Source organism: Staurois parvus, unplaced genomic scaffold (genome assembly GCF_062004578.1).
Source record: "Staurois parvus isolate SC_StPar_1 unplaced genomic scaffold, SC_StPar_1.0 ptg000886l, whole genome shotgun sequence".
Taxonomy (NCBI): Eukaryota; Metazoa; Chordata; class Amphibia; order Anura; family Ranidae; genus Staurois; species Staurois parvus.
This window is the reverse complement of record NW_028318682.1, coordinates 3,837,739-3,858,879: the sequence shown is the minus strand read 5'-3', so window position 1 is coordinate 3,858,879 and position 21,141 is coordinate 3,837,739. Positions and strand designations below refer to the sequence as shown.

The 21,141-nt window shown below is 40.9% G+C and overlaps 1 protein-coding gene across 2 annotated transcripts in view; it reads left to right on the top strand.

Moving 5' to 3' along the window:
* The window catches only part of ITSN2 (intersectin 2), a 267,920-nt gene that overhangs the window by 164,202 nt on the left and 82,577 nt on the right, over nt 1-21,141 (top strand). For both annotated transcript variants that reach the window (XM_089656116.1, XM_089656115.1), the window contains 8 exons: nt 2,407-2,543; nt 4,022-4,473; nt 7,102-7,226; nt 9,267-9,442; nt 12,282-12,429; nt 15,349-15,554; nt 18,706-18,770; nt 20,222-20,388. In XM_089656116.1, coding sequence (XP_089512242.1) covers nt 2,407-2,543; nt 4,022-4,473; nt 7,102-7,226; nt 9,267-9,442; nt 12,282-12,429; nt 15,349-15,554; nt 18,706-18,770; nt 20,222-20,388 — 1,476 coding nt within the window. The remainder of the gene's footprint in view (nt 1-2,406; nt 2,544-4,021; nt 4,474-7,101; nt 7,227-9,266; nt 9,443-12,281; nt 12,430-15,348; nt 15,555-18,705; nt 18,771-20,221; nt 20,389-21,141) is intronic.

Here is a 21,141-nt window from a genome sequence, read left to right as displayed (position 1 = left end):
CATGGGAGGAGGAGACCAGGGAACTAGAGAGAAGGAGGTCTTGTGAGGAGCGGAGTGTGCGTGCTGGGTGGTACTTGGATATTAGGTCAGTGATGTAGTTCGGGGCAGTATGGTGGACAGCTTTGTACGTCAGTGTTAGGATTTTGAATTTGATCCGTTGCGCAATCGGAAGCCAGTGGAGGGATTGGCAGAGGGGGGTGGCGGAAATGGAGCGGTTGGAAAGGTGACTGAGTCTGGCAGCCGTATTCAGGATCGACTGAAGCGGGGATAGCCAGCGGCGAGGCAGGCCAGTAAGGAGGGAGTTGCAGTAATCGAGTCGTGATATGATGAGGGAGTGGATGAGCTGTTTAGTGGTTTCTGGGGTTAGGAACGTGCGTATTTTGGCGATGTTGCGGAGGTGGAGTCTGCACGAGCTTGTTAAAGATTGGACTTGGGGCTGGAAGGATAGGTTGGAGTCCAGAATGACACCAAGTACTCTGGCCTGCGGGGTGGGTTTGATGGTGGCGTTGTTGGATGTGATGGAGAAGTCAGTGGGGGGTGGTGTCCGGGCTGGGGGGAAGACAAGAAACTCGGTTTTGGAGAGATTCAGTTTAAGAAAGTGGAGCGACATCCAGTCTGATATGTCGCTCAGTAGGTGTGTGATTCGGGCGGAGACTGAGGTGGTGAGGTGGGGGGTTGAGAGATAGATTTGTGTGTCGTCTGCATATAGGTGGTAGTTGAAGCCGTGAGAGTGTATGAGTTGGCCAAGGGAGGAGGTGTAGATGGAGAAGAGAAGGGGCCCGAGGACGGGGTCTTGAGGGACCCCAACAGAGAGGGGGAGTGAGGGGGAGGTAGTAGCATTATAGGTAACGCTGAAAGAGCGTTGTGACAGGTAGGATGAGAGCCAGGAGAGAGCAGAATCTCTGAGGCCGAGGGAGTGTAGTTTTTTGAGGAGGAGGGGGTGGTCGACTGTGTCGAAGGCCGCAGAGAGGTCAAGGAGTAGGACCACTGAATAGTGACCATTAGCTTTGGCGGTTAGAAGGTCGTTGGAGAGTTTAAGTAAGGCAGTTTCGGTGGAGTGTAGGGGATGGAAGCCGGACTGTAGGGGATCGAGGAGGTTGTTGTCGTGGAGTTTGGATGTAAATGGGAGCAGGGAGATGGGTCTGAGGTTGTTCGGGTCATTGGGGTCCAGGGAGGGCTTTTTAAGTGTGGGGGTGATGTGTGCATGTTTGAGAGGGGAGGGGAAAGTGCCTGAGGAGAGGGAGAGATTAAAGATGTGGGTGAGGGAGCGTAGGAAGTCAAGTAAACATATGAACTAAGTAAAAAGCTGGGGTAAGGGGTCTTCTGTTCTGGCAAGTTAATTTAAGAGTGGTCAGGTGGATTACTTTATTTTAGTTGTACAATTATCCTTTAAGTATGCAAAAAGCTTTGTCTGCCTTTATCTGTAGGTCTGTTGTTTGACGCATAGTTTTACTGAAGATTAGGGATGAGCTAAGACATGGACACTAGTCCGAAACCGCCTACGCTATCCCGCTTAATAGCTGACAAAGCAGACAGCCAATCATAGGTGCTGGAGAAATTTGTTGCCACACCTATGCAAGGGGCATGTACACATGTAGCTGCAGGCAGGTTCGGACTCATGTCTGATTCTGCCTGAGCTCATTACTGATGAAGATTACCTCTGTGTATGCATTTATTATTATTGGTATTTTCAAGATTTAATCCAAGCAAAGAACTGAATATGAAGTTTAAAAAAAACATAATTGTACTGTTTTACAGAATTTAAATTTCTATTTGGTCAGATTTGTGCTTTACACAACTCTATGCCACTGCATAGCCACGCAGGTGACACCGCCCTTACTGATTAATTGCTTGCAGAACAGGTAGGTGGCACTGCTGCACAGCTGAACCAGGAAGTAGTGGTGTCACCCCTGACTGGTTGTGCAGTGTGGTAGAGGTGTGTAAATCTCAAATTCAGCTGAAAAGCATTTCAAATCATTTACCAGATAAAACCATTCCCATACACATAAACTCTGTATTTAGCTGTGGCCCATGGTTACACTGTAGACAAACTCATTAGTCTTGAACATAAACTGAATTTAGTTTTTATGAAAAATATGTTGAATGAAAGTTGACCCATGTGGTGTTTTTACTTTTTTTTTGCTGGAACATAAATAATCTTGTCTGGTCATTACATAGACATGGATTATTGTTCGCTTGTTGCAAAATGGTTCCTCTGTCCAGCCCTTATTCAATTGCGTCCATAGTTTTATTTTGTCATACAATGTATGTTGGTTCACCTGCCCATGTACAGCCATGTCAGTGCATGTTGCCAGACACCGCTTTCATTTTGTTAAGACCGTTCTTATTGCAGTCATTTTATTTATTTTTTAATCTAAACCTGGTGACTTGTTTTCCCTTAATTAGGAGTTGAGAGAAAGCTACAACAAGCAGCAGGCTGCATTCCACCAATTGCAGAAAATCAAGCAAGAAAAACTGCAGGATCTGGAGCGCAAAAAAGCTGAAATGGTGCAGAAGAAGAAAGAGGAGGATGAGGCGGCAAGGTAACATAAGTCTCAGCACTGTGAACTGCCAATAAGGTTTCAATTTTAAAAAACAATCAAGTTTGATTGGTTGCTTTGATTAACTGGTCATTATGCTGTGCAAGTTTTGGGGTGCCAATCATTACCAAAGGGTGATAAAGATTCTGTCGTCCAATTTTCAGACACAGAATTTAAGATTTTGGAATTACTAACCCCTTCCATCTGCAATGTGTACGTTGACATTAATCGTTTACCCCTTCCTCCCGCCTCCTCCTGGCCCTTTAAGTGGATGTAAATGCCTGGAGGCAGAGGCGGGCATTCCAATAATATGACCATGGTGATTGGCGGTCACTTGGTCAGAAAGCTCCTGATCACAATATGCACTTTTCAGTACCTGTTAGTTACTGTGTTGGGAACAGTCCCAGGTTAAATCCCACCCTCCGAGAGGTCACATATATGCTCCTTGTCGGCAGGAAGGGGTTAATCTACATTCCCTTGTTTGATCACTTGCAGCTGACATTGTTTGCAGATACTAGCTGTCAAACAGACTGTCACTGACAGACCAGGGCCTCCACTTACAATTGGGAATGAATCAAAGTGACTCCCAGTCCAGTCATGTGATAAAACATAACGATCACATTTTACGCTGGAGATTAATTTACAGGAAAAAACCTTCAGCCTGCAGATGCACACCGTGCTGCAATTGCCCGATACAGTTTTTTTGTTTGGTTTTGTTTGGTTTTTAATAATACATATTAAAGAAAAAAAAAATGTCTCTTGGACTTCTCCACAACTGCTTATCCACAACTGCTAAGCTCTGACCATGCAATTCTAAATGCAAATCTAAGGTACACAGTATGGCCAAATGTTTGTGAGCATCTGACCTTGACACATATAGTATATGAGCTTGTTGGACATTCCATTCCAAAACCATGGGCATTAATATAGAGACTCCCCCTTCCAGCATTACCTCGGCTCTTCTAGGAAGGCTTTCCACAAGATTTTGGAATGAGCCTGTTGAAATTTGTGCCCATTCAGCCAAAAATAGTGAGGCCAGGTACTGATGTTGGATAGGAAGATCTGGCTCACAGTCTGCTTTACAAGGCATCCCAAAGATGTTCAGTAGGGTTGAAGTCTAGGCTGTGTGTAGGCCACTCAAGGTCCTTCACACTCAACTTTTTGAACTATAGCTGGTTTTATTCACAGGGACACCATCATGCTGGAACAGAAAAGGGGTTTTCCCAAACTGTTGCCCAAGGTTGGAAGCACACAATTGTATTTGTATGCAGCATTAATTGTATTTGTATGCAGCATTACAGTTCATCCCTGTAAACACCTGAAGTCAATCATTTGGAGGGTGTCTTCATACTTTTGACCATATAGTACAGGTGTGGTGGTCATGGTTCTATGAACCTTCAGCTATAATTGGTTACCACCATTCCTTCAGACGTAATATAGTTGCAGTCTTATTGTTTTTGGTTTCTTTTACCATCCCTTAGGAGAGCCAAGCAGGAGAAAGAGAACCTGTGGAAGGACCAAGTGAAAAGGGAGGAAGAAGAGAAGCAGAAGCGCCTAGAGGAAGAGCGGAGAAAAGAACAGATGTTCCTGGAGAAGCAGCAGGCTGAGGAGGAGGCAGCCAGAATTAAGGAACGTGAAGCCCAACAACAGAAACTGGCAGAGGAGAGGCAGCGAGAGGAGGAAGAGAAGAGGAAGTGGGCAGAAATTCAAAGGGAAGCTGAGCAGAGGAGGAAACAAGAAGAGGAGAAACGCAAACAGGCTGAGTTAAAAATAGAAGCCGAGGAGAAGAGTAAAGCAGAAGAGGAAGAGAGGAGACGAAAGGACAGCAGTACCAACAAGGAGCCGGAGAAGAGATTCTCCAAACTCAACATAGATGAAAAGTTTGCAGACAAACTAAAATCTATTGGTGGGAGACAAGGAAGCATCGACAAAGGTAAGTAACTTGTTTTTGCTCTAAATAATGTTTTTCTTTACTGTTATGTCTGTGAAAGTTCTCATTTATCCAGGTCATGGCATAGCTTGTAGTAGGTATTCAAATTCAGCTGGACTTGTTAAGTAATGTTGAAGATGTTTGGTAGCTTATCCAAGTCACTTCTTTAGTGCTAATGATTATCAGGAACATTCTCCCTGCGTTCTTTGTAGTTTACATAACTAGCACAAAAGTTTGCAGTTCAGTATACTAAATTGTATTATGTTTAAACCTTAAAGAAGAATTCCGGGTATTGATATTTTATACATACGTAGATTGATCCAGCCTGAACCAATGTAACTATGTATATGCAATACCTGGCTCATGCCCCTGGAATCTGGAAATCACTGAAGAAGACACCACTACTCTAGTAACCTCCACTTGCTTCGGGGTCCTGTTGCCGAGCAGCTGCCCTGCTGCATTTTGAGTACAGGAGGTCAGCCGCTTGGCACGGCTGCCATCCAGAGAATGCTTTGCAAATTGTTTTCTGATTGGATCAGATGGAGAGCATGACATCACCACCCTGCTTCTCCACCTCATCCAGGCAGAGAACCTTTTTCATTCATGCAGAATATTCTAAGCATTGTGTGAATGGCGCTGTTGCTGAGCATCTGACCTGTGTTCAGAATGCAGCAGGATAGGCGCTCAGCACAGAACCAAGTGGATATCATTGGAGTAGCGATGCCTTCCTTACTGATTTCCAGCTTCCCTTCAATCCCCTGCTGCTCTGGGGAAACAGAACAGCAGGGAAGTGAAGAGAAAGTAAATATAACAACTGTGGATGCTGTGGAGAACGCGGGTGTTCGACCACCACCCTTGTCACCATCTTGTGACAAAAGACTGGTCAACCGCACCCCACGCTGTCACTTACACAACAATGCCACTCTTAGCCCCACACTGCACAAAGATTTTCCAGCTTGCGGGACCACAATCTAGTTGCCAACAGACTTAGAGCGATTGTCACTGGGTTTAGTTAACTAAGCAATTAACTCCATAAACTGTGACCAAATAGGATCAGCTTATCACCCTTTCACAATACTAGCAAGAACACTTCTAAAAAATAAAAGTCTGTACACACAATGTCACTGTAGACAAGTATATTCAGTGATTTATCTTATACAGTAGCGCTCTTCGAGAGAGGGATATTTTTTGGTTTACATTAAAAGCCTTAGAGACAATTTCAGCACTTTTCAAAATAAGATTTTAGTCCTCATGCACACTGGATGTTTTTACAGCGGCTGTTTTTGGCTTTTGACGTTTTTTTCTACAACCAGTAAACCCCCCAGCATGTTATCCTATGTGTCCATGCACACACAGACTGTAATCAACATTTTTTGGCAGGGGCGTTTTTTGGCTGGAAAAAAACCCAGGACTAGTGGGTTTGTAGAGGAGTTTTTTAGCTGTAAGAACGTTCTAACGCTGAAAAACGCAGCAAAATGCGATAAATCGCACAAACAAAGCGTTTTTGGACTTTTTTTGACCAAGGAATTAGGAATATTTGGAAATCCTGGTTTCAGCAGAGTCCAGTGAATAAGCAGAAACAGTACAGTGGCTCTCACAAGTCCTTTTATAGGTGTTCCTTGGTTTGATGTTAAAACGAGAGCATGGTGTGGATGTGTCAGTGTGGTGGGATTCCACATTTCACATCAAGGGGGGGGGGGTGTTGACAGAGACCATCTGGCCAATCATCCAGTCTAAGGGGTGGTTGCTGGGATGTCACCAATTTTATGATCAAGTTCCAGATAAAGTTTTCTGTAAGTTTTAATATCTCTGAATATCTGCAGGGTACAGTCAGCTACCCTGCATATTATTGTCCAGCATGAAATTAGATATGACAGGTCTCGGATATCTATTTCTGATAAGTAGGGCGTGGAGGCCTAATCCACTCTGGTATCTCTAGGCATAGAGGTGTTTAGGTTCAAACTGCTACCCAACAACTGATGAAGGTGAATGACTTTATTCTAGCTATACGGTCATATTTCAGAAGTTCTCAGTTATTGTGAGGTGATCATGGCTTCTACCAAGAGACAGATCTGTGTATTCTACAGACTTCCAGCTAAGGTACTTATGACCCAATGTCTGTTTGCTTTCCGAATTGCTCATGCCTGCGAAGGTCATGATTTTATTAGGGTTTCTAGAGTGAAGTGTGTATTGGTTAATGTAAAGGGCTGTGTATCTGATCAATGAACTGATTAAAAGGTTCTGGCGTACAATTAAGAGGTTGTGGATTGTATAAGCTGAAGGAAGGAATTGGGAAAGGTGACTGTGGGTATGCCTTCTTATGACAAAATGGCATGGGAGACTTGTGACATGAACAAAATGGCTGCTGCACACACGGCTTTTCGGGTGTCGGGTACGTACGACCATGACAGATGCCAACATTAAAGTGGACTTCTTGCTTTGCACTGCATGGACCGAGCACAGGTGCACTTTAACATCATGTAGAATCTTCAGCCTGTTATCCCTCTAAAAATAATTTTAAGTATAGTATTTGTTTGCCACAATTCGAATAAACCTAAAGGAAGATTTCTTCTGTTTTTATCTTGTGGGTCTGGAGTGAAAGGTCTGTAATGGCTTCTCTTGTCTTTCAAGGCCCTGCGACTGCTGGAACGTCGGAGAACAGAAAATCATCTTTGTTTGTTAATTACAAAGCCCTGTACCCATTCGAGGCCAGAAATGCAGATGAACTGAGTTTCAATGCGGGCGATTTACTTCAGGTAAAGATAACTTAAATCTCTCTCTCTCTCTCTCGCTCTCGCTCTTTCTTGCTCGCTCTTTCTTGTTCACTATGTCTATCCTCTCCCCCTCTCCCCCTCTCTCTCTCTCTCTCTCTCTCTCTCCCTCTCCCTCTCTCTCTCTCTCTGTGAATGTGTGTGTGTGTGTGTGTGTGTGTGTGTGTGTGTGTGTGTGTATATATTATACAATTTTGCAAATCGTAAAGGAGGATTAAAAAATTCTGGGGTCTTGCCATTACTAGCCTCCCTCTAAAATGTTAGTTGTCTATCAATTATTTTGTCTTTATAGTTTTAATATCCCTGGCCTTTAACAAATGTGTAGTCCGGAATGTCAGAGAAAGTAGTTTTCCATCTATTTTCTTCTGGTTTGTGCCACAGTGCAATAATCAATAGCAATCAGAATTTTTTTATAGTCTTACTATAGCAAAGTGAATTAAAAGTGGTTATGCACTTAAGAAATAATGCTTTTGAATTAAAAACTTTATTGACCAAGGCCAAACACAGTGCATTAAGAGGGTAATTGTAACAGCATTACAAGTAGCATTTGTAGAAGGTGAGGTCAGCCTCCTTGTTTTTTTTTTGTATGGTCGGTTTCTTTTGTGGTAGCTTATGACTCTCAAAATAAGAACTTGACAAGACTGTAGCTGACTTTTGGTGTGCCAAAACTACATAGAGGGAATTCAGGCCAAACTACTTATAATATGTCACTGTGCCAGGCATATTTCTGAGTCCCCCTTCCTATTTTTGGCTCTCCCTACTGCCTTTGCAGCTTGCAGGGTGTTCCTGGTGTACAGCCTGTCAGTTTGCCCAACACTATTGACTTCACTGTGATAGCCACGGTGTGTGTTTTAAAATGTGAGTAAATTCTAACAAATGTCTCCTTTTTGCACCCCTTTGGTCTGTTAAATATAGCATTAATAGCGTTTAATTACATCTGTTCGACAAGTTATTTTTCCAGCCAGAAATCTTGTTTGCTGATAACTTTCTGTATTCTCTGCTCCGGTAGGAATGAGCTCCACCTTGTTCATATCCTAGTTTGAACTCACCTGAGCGATCCTGCCAGGAAGCTGTCATCTGTACTTTCCAATCATAAGTGGCTGAGACAGTCCCTGACCCACAGCTGCACATTTACAGGAGGCGTGTGTACACACGGCCTAGGGGTGGGGGGTGTTTGTCCGCTTACTATTGGCCCAGCACAGTCTATTTTATATATTTAGATAAATACCTGGTTGATTCAGCCAGTTCCACTGTTCTCCCTCTTCGTGTCAATGCAATAACAGCCAATGCTGTTGCTGCGTTGCTACTCACTTTGCGCATGCTTCACAATGTCTTATTTTTAATGCCTTCATTTGATCGTTTCCTCTGTTCGAGCCTCCCCACTTACATTTTACATCACCAAGGGGTTGCCTTCAAAGTTAGGACTGCGAGGTAATACTAGTAGTAATCATGATTCATAAGGGATTTCTCTCCCTGGTTACTGGACTCATGTTTCACTTTAGCCTGGGTTCACACCGGATCCGACTTTGAAATCGTGCGACTTTACTTGCCTGTCAGTGCGACTTGGAAGGCATCTGTGTGACTTCATGCACAGATGTCTATGCAAATCTCACCTGCAATCACATGAAGTAGTGCAGGGACTACTTCCATCAGAGTCGCATCGATTTGAACGGTTCCATTGCAGACAATGGGGTGCAACTTGTCATGCGATTTGAAACTTTCACACCAGTCTGAACCAGATCTAAAAAAAAATTTTAATTGATGAATAATGTCAATTGACCTGTTTATACAGATGCTGATCCTGTTAACTGAGTGTTTTTTGCTATGTGCATTTGCAGTATGATAGGGAGTTTGCTCTGTATACAAGGAATCTTGCTGTGTTAATGTCTGACGTCTTTAATACTTTATTTGCAAAAATATAAAAATACATCAAGCAGTGCATGGAGCACAAGGGAAATGGATTGTGCAATTTAATTCCAAATCCTGGCATTGAGCTTTGAGTGACAGAATTTCTTGTATCTCCAGGTGGATGAGAAGAATGCTGGGGAGCCGGGCTGGTTGTATGGCTGCTTGGGTGGAAATGTGGGCTGGTTTCCATCCAATTATGCAGAAAGATTGCCAGAGACTGAGAAATCATTATCTCCTAAAAAGGCCTTATTGCCTCCGACCATCTCTGTGTCATCTACCTCACCACCAACCAAGTAAGATATGTCGGCACAAATTAATTTAATTTTTGTAATTTTTCACTTATACATTTTTACCTAAAGCTTTCAGAATTTCTGAAAGAGCCCCCGCCCCCACACCACCAAAATATATATATTCTGAAAGCACAGTACTGATAAAATAAAAAGATGGTGCTACTGAATATTTAGGCCCCATATTCGTTGCTCAAATGTTTATCAAACATTTATATTTTCAATAAAAATGCACTAAAATCATTATTGGCGAACACAAATTCAGCATAACTTACAAAATTCCTGCAAAATGCTAAAATGGTGTTGAGTTAATAATTAATGAATATTTGTAAATTCTAACTTTTGCCTTTTTTAGTGAAATGGTAAAAAAAGGTTCAGAAAACTGTAAATAAGCATCGTATGCAAAAAATCTTGAGATTCCCTGCACACCTTTGTATTGCAGTGCCATGTGTGTGCTACATTGGTGTGCCTTGAGAAAAAATAATGCAGGCACACATTTTATCACAATGCAGCATGTTACATCCAGCAAAACGTAAGGAAAAACGCCCCAAAGTTGTATCTTAGCCAGACTGGTAAAACAAATCACGGATGCTGGTTGGGGAAAAACACTTGCTTGGCTGGCTATGTGAAGCTACAAGAAATTGGCCCCCATCCACACTCAGTCACTGTACACTGCTAATCCTGTGTAAACAAATAAGTAAATGGAAATGGCTTCAGCTCTTGTCCCCTGCCCTTGGGGGAACCTGCTAATGTATTTCACCCATGTGGGGCCTAATCGTAGAGACCTATATGCTTAAGAGCTGAAGTCTTTTCCATTTATGTATTTGTTTACATGGGATTCCCAGTGTGCCAAGACTGAGTGTGGAAGGGTGCAGTTTTCTTGTATGTTACATCTAGCAGCACTCTGCTACGCATAGAGTTACATTAATGTCATTTTTAAAAAAAGATAAGATGTCAAGCACTATGATGTGTTGTTAGGATCCTGTGTCTCATTAAGGAGTTTTCTCTTAATTTCCTGCCCCAGAGACAAAACAGGAAGTGAGAGGAAATCTCTACAATATAAAGGAAAAGTCCTTCTTCGTTGCCACCAGAACAGTTGTTCCCTTCAGAAGACTTCCCCTTACATTCTGCTCTTCTACATAATTAGGTTGAAAAAAACACAAGTGGATGGCATTCAACTAATAGAAAAAAATAGAAAACCTCCATATACACAATCCTATACACACAATTGATCCAGAGGAAGGCAAAAGAAAACAATAAAGCATAGTGCAATTTGCTCCAGCTATGTACAAAGGCCTTACTGATTTTCCAAGACACAACTGGATATTCCCAGGTTTAACAATTCCTGGTTTTATTACCTATAAATGTTAGTATCCAGTTTTATTTTGTGCATTTAGGATTATACCCAGCTCTTTTTTCAAACAATCTACTGAGCTGGCCAGGACTAGTTCTTGAGGGAGTCTGTTCCACATTTTCACAGCTGTTATTGTGAAGATGCCTTTCCATGTGGAAGTTAAATCTAATTTCTTCTAGATATTCTAGAGTGCCCCCTTGTCCTCTGTAGTGACCTGAACGTGAATAACTCAACACCAAGTTCACTATATGTACCACTGATGTATTTATACATGTTGATCAAACCCCCTCTTAATCCTCTCTTCTCAAGAGAGAATAAATTCAGTTCCTTTAATCTTTCCTCATAGCTGAGCTCCTCCATGCCTCTTATCAGTTTTTGCCCTTCTCTGCACTTTCTCCTGTTCTCCAGTATCCTTTATGTGAACTAGTGCCCAAATTGAACTGCATATTCCAGATTTGGTATTTCTGATGATTTATCCTCCTAATATAGCCCTCCTAATCCTTCTATTGAACTGTATTGTAACTGTACTGCCTCCTTTTATAGTTGTCCACATTTTACCTCAACACTGCAAATGTTCGATGTGAGCCCCATTGGTGACAAGACAGTGGTTTGCTGTTTATCGTTGTCACTCTCGCTACAAGTTTTTACTTTTGCACCATGACAAGAAATGATATAAGGCCAAGTGTTGAAAATTGTCACTGGGCCCTCTTACCAGGATAGGATTACAGAACAACTTATGCCACAGATGGAAGAAGATCTGCCCAACCTAATCTTTGAGCAGGATGGCGCTCCTCCTCTTTTCCACTTGGATGGTCACCGATACCTGAATGATACCCTACAAAAACATTGCATTGGCCATGCAGGAAAGAACAGTTCAAAAATGGCCTCCACGATTGCCAGACCTAACACCATGCGACTTCTTTCTTTGGGGGTACATCAAGGACTTGGTGTGTCACCCCCATGCCACAGGACCTGAACCGACTGATACAACGCATTACAGAAGCAATGGAGTCAGTATCCAAAGACAGGCTGGCACAAGTCTGGACAGAACTGGAGTACCGACTCCACTTCTGCCGTGGCCCCAACAAGGCTAACGTTGAGCATTTGTAGTTCAGAGGTAAAACTTGGACAGTTAATGTCTTTTCATGTTAGGTTCATTCCGTTCTAAATAAATCAGCTTTACTTTTGATCCCATACTTTTCAAATCAAAGTGTATAAATCCTGTATAATAATTTATACAGTACAGCTATTAAATAATATGTTAGGATTTTCATTCACTTCTGGGCACACGGATGATGGTCATCTGCTTTGTGTTCACACTTTACAATTCCTAAAATGAGAAAACAAAAAATCTTTTTATGTGAAAAATAAAGTTTAATTTGTGAACAAATAATTGCTAGAGACCAGAGACAAGAGGGGTTTAATTAGGACTTTAATGCATGATTTCTTTATATACTTGTAGAATTTTCTGAACACTCTTTAAATCTTCAGGTCGCTCTCACCAACTAAGCCCTCCGATGGGGATAAGGAGTATCAGAATCTACCTTTCTCTAGCCTTAATGTCAACACAACATGGCAGAAGACGTCTGCATTTACACGCACTATCTCTCCAGGCTCTGTATCTCCTATTCATGGACAGGTAAGTGTCAGGAAGGTGTCTGCATCGGTTTCAGCTTTACATTAATATACATAGCAGTTCGTTCTAGCTTTTACAATCCAACAGGGAGGTAAGGTGGCCCAGAGTAATCCTACACAAACATGGGAAGGATATATCAAAGCCATGCAGTTGGGTTTCCCTGGTGAACCCCTGGATCTACTGCAAAGCAAGAGTGCTAACCACTGGGGGAAACACAGCCTACTGCTAAGTGCTGTGATTTTTATCCTGACATTCACAATGCACTGCTGGCCCCTTTTAGTTTCTGGTATCCTCCTTGTCCAAAGGGTTTAAAATGTTTTCCTGTAAGAACACAGGGCATTTTACCGGATGTTTTATGAACCATACTCTCACTGATTCAAGTTCACTGTTGCCCACATACATTGGATAAGATGTATACTGCAGAGAATCAAATGATGAGAGATTGTATTCTTACAGCAGAGTAAAAGCTGGCAGCATTGGATTATATTGAAGGCAGGAAAAAAAAAGGGGTTTCTTATTTATATGTAGACTTACCGGTTGTTCTCTTGAACTTCTTAAAAGACAGTATTTTATAATGCTTTCTTATAGCATCACATACATAAAAGATTGGTACTTAAGGTACTTAGAATTTTTAAAAAACGGTTTTACATTCAATATTTTTGTTGATATTTTCAAGCAAAAACATGAAGATGATTTGCAGCATCGTATAACTAATGAACTGTTACAGTTTGATAGGTTCAACTGACTATATGTTAGATACTGAGGAACATGTAGTCCTCTTTAAACCGTAAGAGAAGAAAACCACCATGTACAACAGGCACGGGCCGTAATATAGTTTAGCTACAGAATGTTCTCTGTAACTACTGTTCTTTCCAGCAAAATCATCAGTCAAAGATATAATAAGCCAAAAGATACTAATAAAGTGAATAAAGATTGAAAAGGAAAAAGAAATTTAAAAAAGTGACGGAGATAGAAGAGATACCCTAAAGCAGTGGTCTCCAAACTGCGGCCTGTGGGCCAAATGCGGCCCTTTGCTTGACTCTATCTGGCCCTCGGGGTACTATTCCTCCCACTGACACCACCAAGAAGGCACCATTTCTTCCACTAGCACCAACTATGGGGCAATTTTTCCTCCATTGACACCAATGATGGGGCACAATTTACTCCCACTGATATAAACAATTAGGTACTAATCCTTCAACTAATACCAAGGATGGGGCACTAATTCCTTCCTCTGATACCAATGATGGAGCACTATTCCTCCCACTGATATAAACAATTAGGTACTATTCCTCCAACTAATACCAAGGATGGGGCACTATTCCTCCCACTGACACCAATGATGGGGCACTATTCCTCCCACTGACACCAAGGATGGGGCACTATTCCTCCCACTGACACCAATGATGGGGCACTATTCCTCCCCCTGACACCAATGATGGGGCACTATTGCTCCTAGTAATACCAATGATGGGGCAATATTCTTCCCACTGACACTAATGATGGGGCACTGTTCCTCCAACTAATACCAATGACTTGACACTGTTCCTCCTGCCACTGACTACAAACACTAAAGTCTGTAATTTTTTTTTTTTACTCCTACTGACCCTGGGACATTTTCTACTCCCTCTGGGCCCTCCTAATGACTGAAGGACAGTCAACTGCCCTTTGCTTAGAAAGTTTGGAGACTCCTGCCCTAAAGGAATGGAAATCCTCACTCAAGATGTGACCAGATCACTCTCAAATAGAGAGTGCAACATTCATGCATTGGGTCCAGGGATCTCAGACCTTCCCAAATCGCTTCTTACAATCATTCAGAACACTAGCAATCTGTTCATGTATTATAATCCATTAAATTGTTTGCTTAGCATGGGACAAGGACATCGTGGGCTTCTTCCATGATGTGATAATAATAATTTTGGCTGCCAAAAGCATAAAAACGCTAACCATTGCAGATGACGAGAAATAGTCGCCAAAGTATCACCAGGTAATGCGATTTGTGCAGCTTGCTGTACAGAAGCCCCAGTAACCATTCTTATCAAAGCAAAAATTCCATTCCAAAATCCTCTGATCCCAGGACTCTCCCACCAAATATGATAAAGAGTATATAGATGATCACATCCCCTAAAGCATAGAGGAAAGAATTTGTATATAATTTCAAGAAGCAGTACAGGACCAGATACCATCTTTTTAATACTAAAAACTGGTTTTACGTAAAATATTGCTCCACTTTTAGTGTGAAATATACTTATGTAATTTGACAATGCTTATAAGTGCCCTGTTGAGTTATTTGAAGTTGAGATATTTGAAGCTCCCCCAACGCTGAAAGGGTCTGATGCTTGTTTTACCTAGGTTATCCATAAAAAAGGCATCTTCTTACCTTATCCCTCACTCCCACAGATGACTCCTCTATGCAACCAGTCTCCCACAGGCTGTTATCAGGCATTTGTAGCTGTAACATCATCACGTACTATGCATGACCATCAGTTCTGCATTGTAAGTGAGGATGATGAGTGAAAGTCAGGGTATCGGAGGGAAGAGGTGAGCGCTGGATGCCAGGGTAACAAGGGATAAGGTAAGTAAAAGTGCTTTTCTTCTGGTATCCTAGGCAAAAATAAGCATTTATCCCTTGCAGTGCAAGGGGAGCCTACTGCAATGATGTTTATTTCATATTATTGGAGTTCAGATTTAATGGTGGGCCTATGTATACATGAGCTGGCTGCTAGCAATCCTCCACTTATACATTATGTTGCTGCTTTTTCTGCAGATTATAAATGATCTTTACCTTGAAATAATAATTATTTATAATTTGATTAGTTTTTGTGTACATTTCTGTGTTGTGAAATTTTTGTGAGAATCTATAATGTTGGCCACCATGACAGACATGTAGATGCAAAAAATAATTGCTGGAACCTATTGCAGGGCCAGCCGGTGGAAGAAGTAAAGGCTCAAGCGCTGTGCTCATGGACTGCAAAAAAGGACAACCACTTGAATTTTACCAAAAATGATATTATCACCGTGTTGGAGCAGCAAGAGAACTGGTGGTTTGGAGAGGTTCGAGGACAGAAGGGATGGTTTCCTAAATCCTATGTGAAGATTCTAGCGGGCAGTGAAAATAAAAGCCCTGAGTGAGTAAAATCATGGATCTTTATGCTCAAAAGTGAGCCAGCATTGATAGGCTTCCAGGTCAGAGGAGAGAGGGATGGAGGTGTATATTGTGACACGCAATGACAAGTCCCCATATATTTTTTTCTTCAAAGTCCTTATTCGGTGATTTCTTCTACCAACAAAATGCCATGCTCGCAAAGATTTCAGTATTACTCTTGATGCAGATATTTAGTGGGGGGAAAAAGGGAATATACTATCAATATGGCTGAAAAGCAGGCATCTTTTGTACTTTTTTTAGTCTTGGGTATAGTTTGGTGCATTCAAGGAGCTCCTGTCAGTGGTCAATGGCCCACATGGTGGAAGTTTTGATTCCTGTTCCAGCTCCAGGCTAAGATCCAAGATTTCCATTGGCCACAGGAAAAGCAAAAAGGAACACCAAACATAAAATTCACTTATATTAAAAAACACATAGATCCAGTAACACTTACATTTCCCAGTGCTGTCTTCTGGGTCTGGATGCTGGGAGACAGCCCTGGGATATATGTTACTAGATTTATGTGGGGGTTTTTTTTATATATATGAGGATTTTATGCTATGGTGTTTTTTTGCTTTTCCCATGGCCTGCATAAGTGTATGAGAGGAAAGAAAAGGAGATACCAAACGGGACCAGCCCTGAGCCATTGAAGGAATGTTGGATGACCTTGGTGGATAAAGAGTGGAGGAATGGTTGAAACCCCTGTTGTTTTCTATGAGCGCCAGTTGACCCACGGCTGAGTGGGTCAAACAATCTGGTGAAGGTGGAGGATAGCCATGTGGTGACACAGTGAGGAGCGGACACATCCAATAAGCACTTTATTTTTCCAGATCACTGAAAGTGGATATTTTCACTTTTATGATTTATGAGTAACGTGCACTTCTTGGAGAAAATGTTACACTTTATTTGTAATTGCACTTTAGATATATAGGTAATTGGACACATTAATTTTTTAGAACATTAAATTTGTGTAGAAACACGTATGGGATTTTATAGGATATTTATTTTGTATCTATGTATGTGTGTGTGTGTGTGTGTATATATATATATATATATATATATATATATATATATGTGTGTGTGTATATATATATATATATATATATATATATATATGTATATATATATATATATATATATGTTTTTTTTTGTTTTGTTTTTTTAATAATCATTCCAATACGAGAACTTCTTGTATGGCTTTGTGACGGGGAAACCCAAAACTCATGGGTTCCAGTAACATTTTGACTGCTGAAGCCGGATTGAAAAGTAGATGTTTATTATACAAGCATGTAGCTAGACCTCCATGCAGGGAGAGCAGAACAATACATGGTGTTGGATTCAAAGTAATGCTCTATCTAACTAGGGCTTTCTAATACAATTTATATGCTCTACAGTGGGTGGTACCTAGCTATCTGATCTTTCTTTGAAGAGTCATCTGTGTCTTTGGTGTAACTCATTGAGATGCGAATAGTTATCCAAATGTTATTGTTACTTCCATTGTCCTTTGGGTTTAACAGGTCTTCAAAGGCTGTGATAATAATCTTGTAGACAATAGGTGGTATGAATCTTGCGGAACTGGAGGTAGGAGTGAAGTGCCAAATGTTGAGCCAGCAGGAGAGGGAAATAGGTTGTTAGGCCATCTAATTCAATACCAATGTATTTCATATTTATATCTAGAAATGGCTGCTCCATTTTCCCTTACACTTTGTTACTGGATTTGTGAATGGCAGAGGTGTAACATAGTGTCAGCAGCTGATTAGTTGAGTACTGCACTATGTGGACAGTAAACCAGGGATTACTAGAATTTTTTGGAGACTCAAGGTATTTTATGGCGTCTGTCTTTGAACCATATTGTTAGTTTATATCCTTAAAATAAACTTATGGGTGAAACTTCCTTTAACTAGAGACAAAACGTTTTTTTGTTTTGGATAGAGTGGAGAGGGATTAGAACACCTATCAGTTTTTATTGCTGTCTATGACCCCGTTGAGGAGATTTCACCCTCTATTTGTTGTGCTTACGATTATCATTGAAAGTGACAGTAAAAGAAAATCCCAAATTTTGGGTTGTCCCCAAAAAAAGTAATAGAGGGGAAATCTTCCAATGGGAACGCTAGTTCTGGTGACCTGGGGGTCCCCAAAGAATTACCTTAATTTGCAGGGATTTGCTCTCACTTCATGTTTGGCTATGGGTCAGGAAGTGAGGGGAAATCTCGGCAATGTGACACAGATGGCCTTGCGCTATCAATAATGGAAATAAAGTTTTACCTATAGCTCTACTTTAAGCAGGCCTAGATGATGAGAAAACCGAACGTTCCATCGATCAAAAAATGAAAATCTCATATGATTTTGACACCATTTGTTTTGCTTTTCTAATAAAAATCCAGCATGTTGGATTAGGCACTTTTGATTGCGGCACAAAAATCGCGTGTCACAGCTGGCACACTAATGATGCAAAAAATGAACAATTTGGAATTTTCATACAGTTTTCACATCGTGTTTGGCCTTCTTTAAAGGCTGCCATTGCTGATCATTTTGAAAAAATGCTAGCCGAGTTGCTTTCCTTCAGTGCTTTGAGTTAATAATCTGGAACAAGTAATAAGTTATGAAATTTAGAAACTAGACTTCCCAATTTGTATACTTATTCCAGGTCAGCGATTCAAAGTGCTGAAGCCAGCAGGTCAGTTTTGCAGCAAAGCAGCCATCCATAATCTTCAGAAGGAGCGCACAGCAATACCAAACTTCATGGCTTTGTGGGTAACACTTCTACCTTCCACCTCTAGAGTCATCTGTTTGAATCTAGGTCGGACTCAGGACACAATCTGCAAGGAGTTTGCATGGTCCTCCTTGTAGTTGTGTGGGTGTCCTCCAAATACTCCAGTTTCCTCCCACACTCTAAAAACATGTTGTTGAGTTAATTGGCTCCTATCCAGTTTGACATGAGTATGCGTCTGTGTATATGTATGCATGTGAGATGGTAACTTAAGGGCAGGGATTGATAAGAAAGTATAGTTTGTAAAGCACTGTGTAAATGTTCAAAGCTATATACCAAACCTGTATTACAGGTTTACTTGAAGGAAGGGACATTTTGCTAATCTTTCTGTCACTGGCCTATCATGTACCTTCTTTTTCAATTGCAGGCCAGAACCTTTGTATGCTGCTGTTAAGAAGAAACCAGCAACCCCTTCATATACCCCAGCAGAAGGTGAGGCACCGTAGTGGGTAATTAATATGCTGCACATGGACTCCTTCACATAGGGCATTTAGAAAAGCTGCATAGGCTAAAAGTCAGACAATTTCTGCACATTAATAAATCTAATTTTAATTGTTTACTTTGTTAAATGTTTGAGGTGATTGTAGCCATATTAGTGCTTTTGCGACAGAAACAATTGAGTATTGTCCGTGATACTTTTTTTATTTGCACTAACATACAATTTTGAGGACAAGCTTTCAGGGTATGTCCCCTTCTTCAAAGTCCAAGCAGTACTGTACAAATCACAAAGTTACAGCAGAATGTTAGAAGAGATGAGAAAAAAGAAAGGGAAGCTAGAGATCATATACAGCCAAAGCGAGGGGGGGGGGGTGATACTACACTCACACAGAGGGAGTCAAGTTTCAGCAAATAGTCACAAAACTGTTGGATAATGAGTGTCTGTGTGAGGTCCCGATAATGTGATCATTGATTGGCCGATCAGTGATCACATGACAAGTAGTAAGCAAGATGTCACTTCTGACATCATTGCTTACTACTTGTGAAATCTGTGAATGATCACAGAGGTCACATGGTACAAGGCCATTCACAATAGCCTTGTACCATGTGACAAGCTGTGACCAATCACAGCTCACACAGTATTTCTTAATGGCTGCAAGAATGCAGCCAGAGAGAAAGAGAATTGATTGCTTTTACAGCCTTTATGGGTATAAAAGCAATCAGTGTAAAAAGGAAAAAAAAATCTTCATCACCCCCAACAAGTAGTGCAGTGTCATTATTGTGACACTGTACTGCTAGGGTGACAGTATGTTAAGAAAGAAACATAAATAATATAAAAAAAAATAGTAATGTAAAAAAAACTATTTTGAAAAATTTATAATTTTTGGTTATAAACTAATTTGGGTTTTTTTTTTTTTTACTAAGAATGTAACTGAATAAATTTTGGCCAAGATTTATGAAGAAAGATTATTTATTTGCAAAATTTTATTTAAAAAAACTACTTTTTTCCAAATTTTTGGACTTTTTCATTTATATAGCAAACAAAATAAAAATCCCAGTGGTGAATAAATACTGTACCACCAAAATAAAGTTTTATCTGTCTCAAAAAAAAAGCTAAAAAATTAATATGGGTACAGTGTTGCATGACCGCGCAATTGTCATTCAAAGTGTGATAACACTAAAATTGGCCTGGACAGCTAGGGGGTAAAAGTGTCCGGACTTGAAGTGGTTAACTGGCCTTTGCCACTATCAAGCAGTTGGAAGTTAATGAGAAGTGTAAGGTGGAATGGCTTAGATCAGCCTTCTTTGTGGTCTCTCACCACCAGCTGTTAACAGTATTACAACACTTGGAAACAAAATAAAATCCCATAGTAAAGCTTGTTATAGCCGAGGCAACTTGTTAGCCACTGAGACGTGTATATAAAAGCTCCTCTTTCTCTATGCAGATTATGTGGCGCTGTATCCATATTCCAGCACAGAACCTGGTGACTTGGCATTTAACGAGGGAGATACGATCCAGGTGACACAGAAGGATGGCGAGTGGTGGACAGGAACTGTTGGCGACAGAATTGGGATATTTCCATCAAACTATGTGCGCCCTCGAGATCAAGAGGTAAATGTATAGAAAAATGTCATCTAATTTCTTTCATAACAAATTTCTTCTTGTGCGCTAAACATTGTTCGCCCCATAGTGTGCATTTACCCTATAACAACAGTTAATTGAGATTGTGGTCATTTGTTTTCCCTTTTCCTTTTGCCCGCGACCATTTCATTTTCATTTCTGCCTCTGTACAGTGGAGGGGCATTTATTACGAAGATGTTTGAGTGCATTGACTGCGTTCACCGTATTTGAATGTTTAATTTGGGGGAACTTTTGGGCTCACCGCCAGTGAAATACTATAAAAATATTTCAGGAAAACTTTTAATAGAATCATTGGTTTTGTTCTAAACTGATAAGTCAGTGTTACGGCACTTATATTTTTTCTAGTGTTATTGTAGTTCTTGTGCATGAAATTTTTGTACGGTGCCTTGAAAATTATTCATACCCCTTGAAATTTTCCACATTTTGTCATGTTACAACCAAAAACGTAAATGTACTTTATTGGGATTTTATGTGATAGACCAATACAAAGTGACACATAATTGTGAAGTGGAAGGAAAATGATAAAAGGTTTTCAAAATGTTTTACAAATATGTGAAAAGTGTGGCGGCATTTGTATTCAACCCCCTGAGTCATTAGTTTGTAGAACCACCCTTCGCTGCAATTACAGCTGCAGGTCTTTTTGGGGATGTCTCTACCAGTTTTGCCCGTCTAGAGAGGGACATTTTTGCTTCAGCTGTCGATCACCAGGTCCCAGCCGGAGAT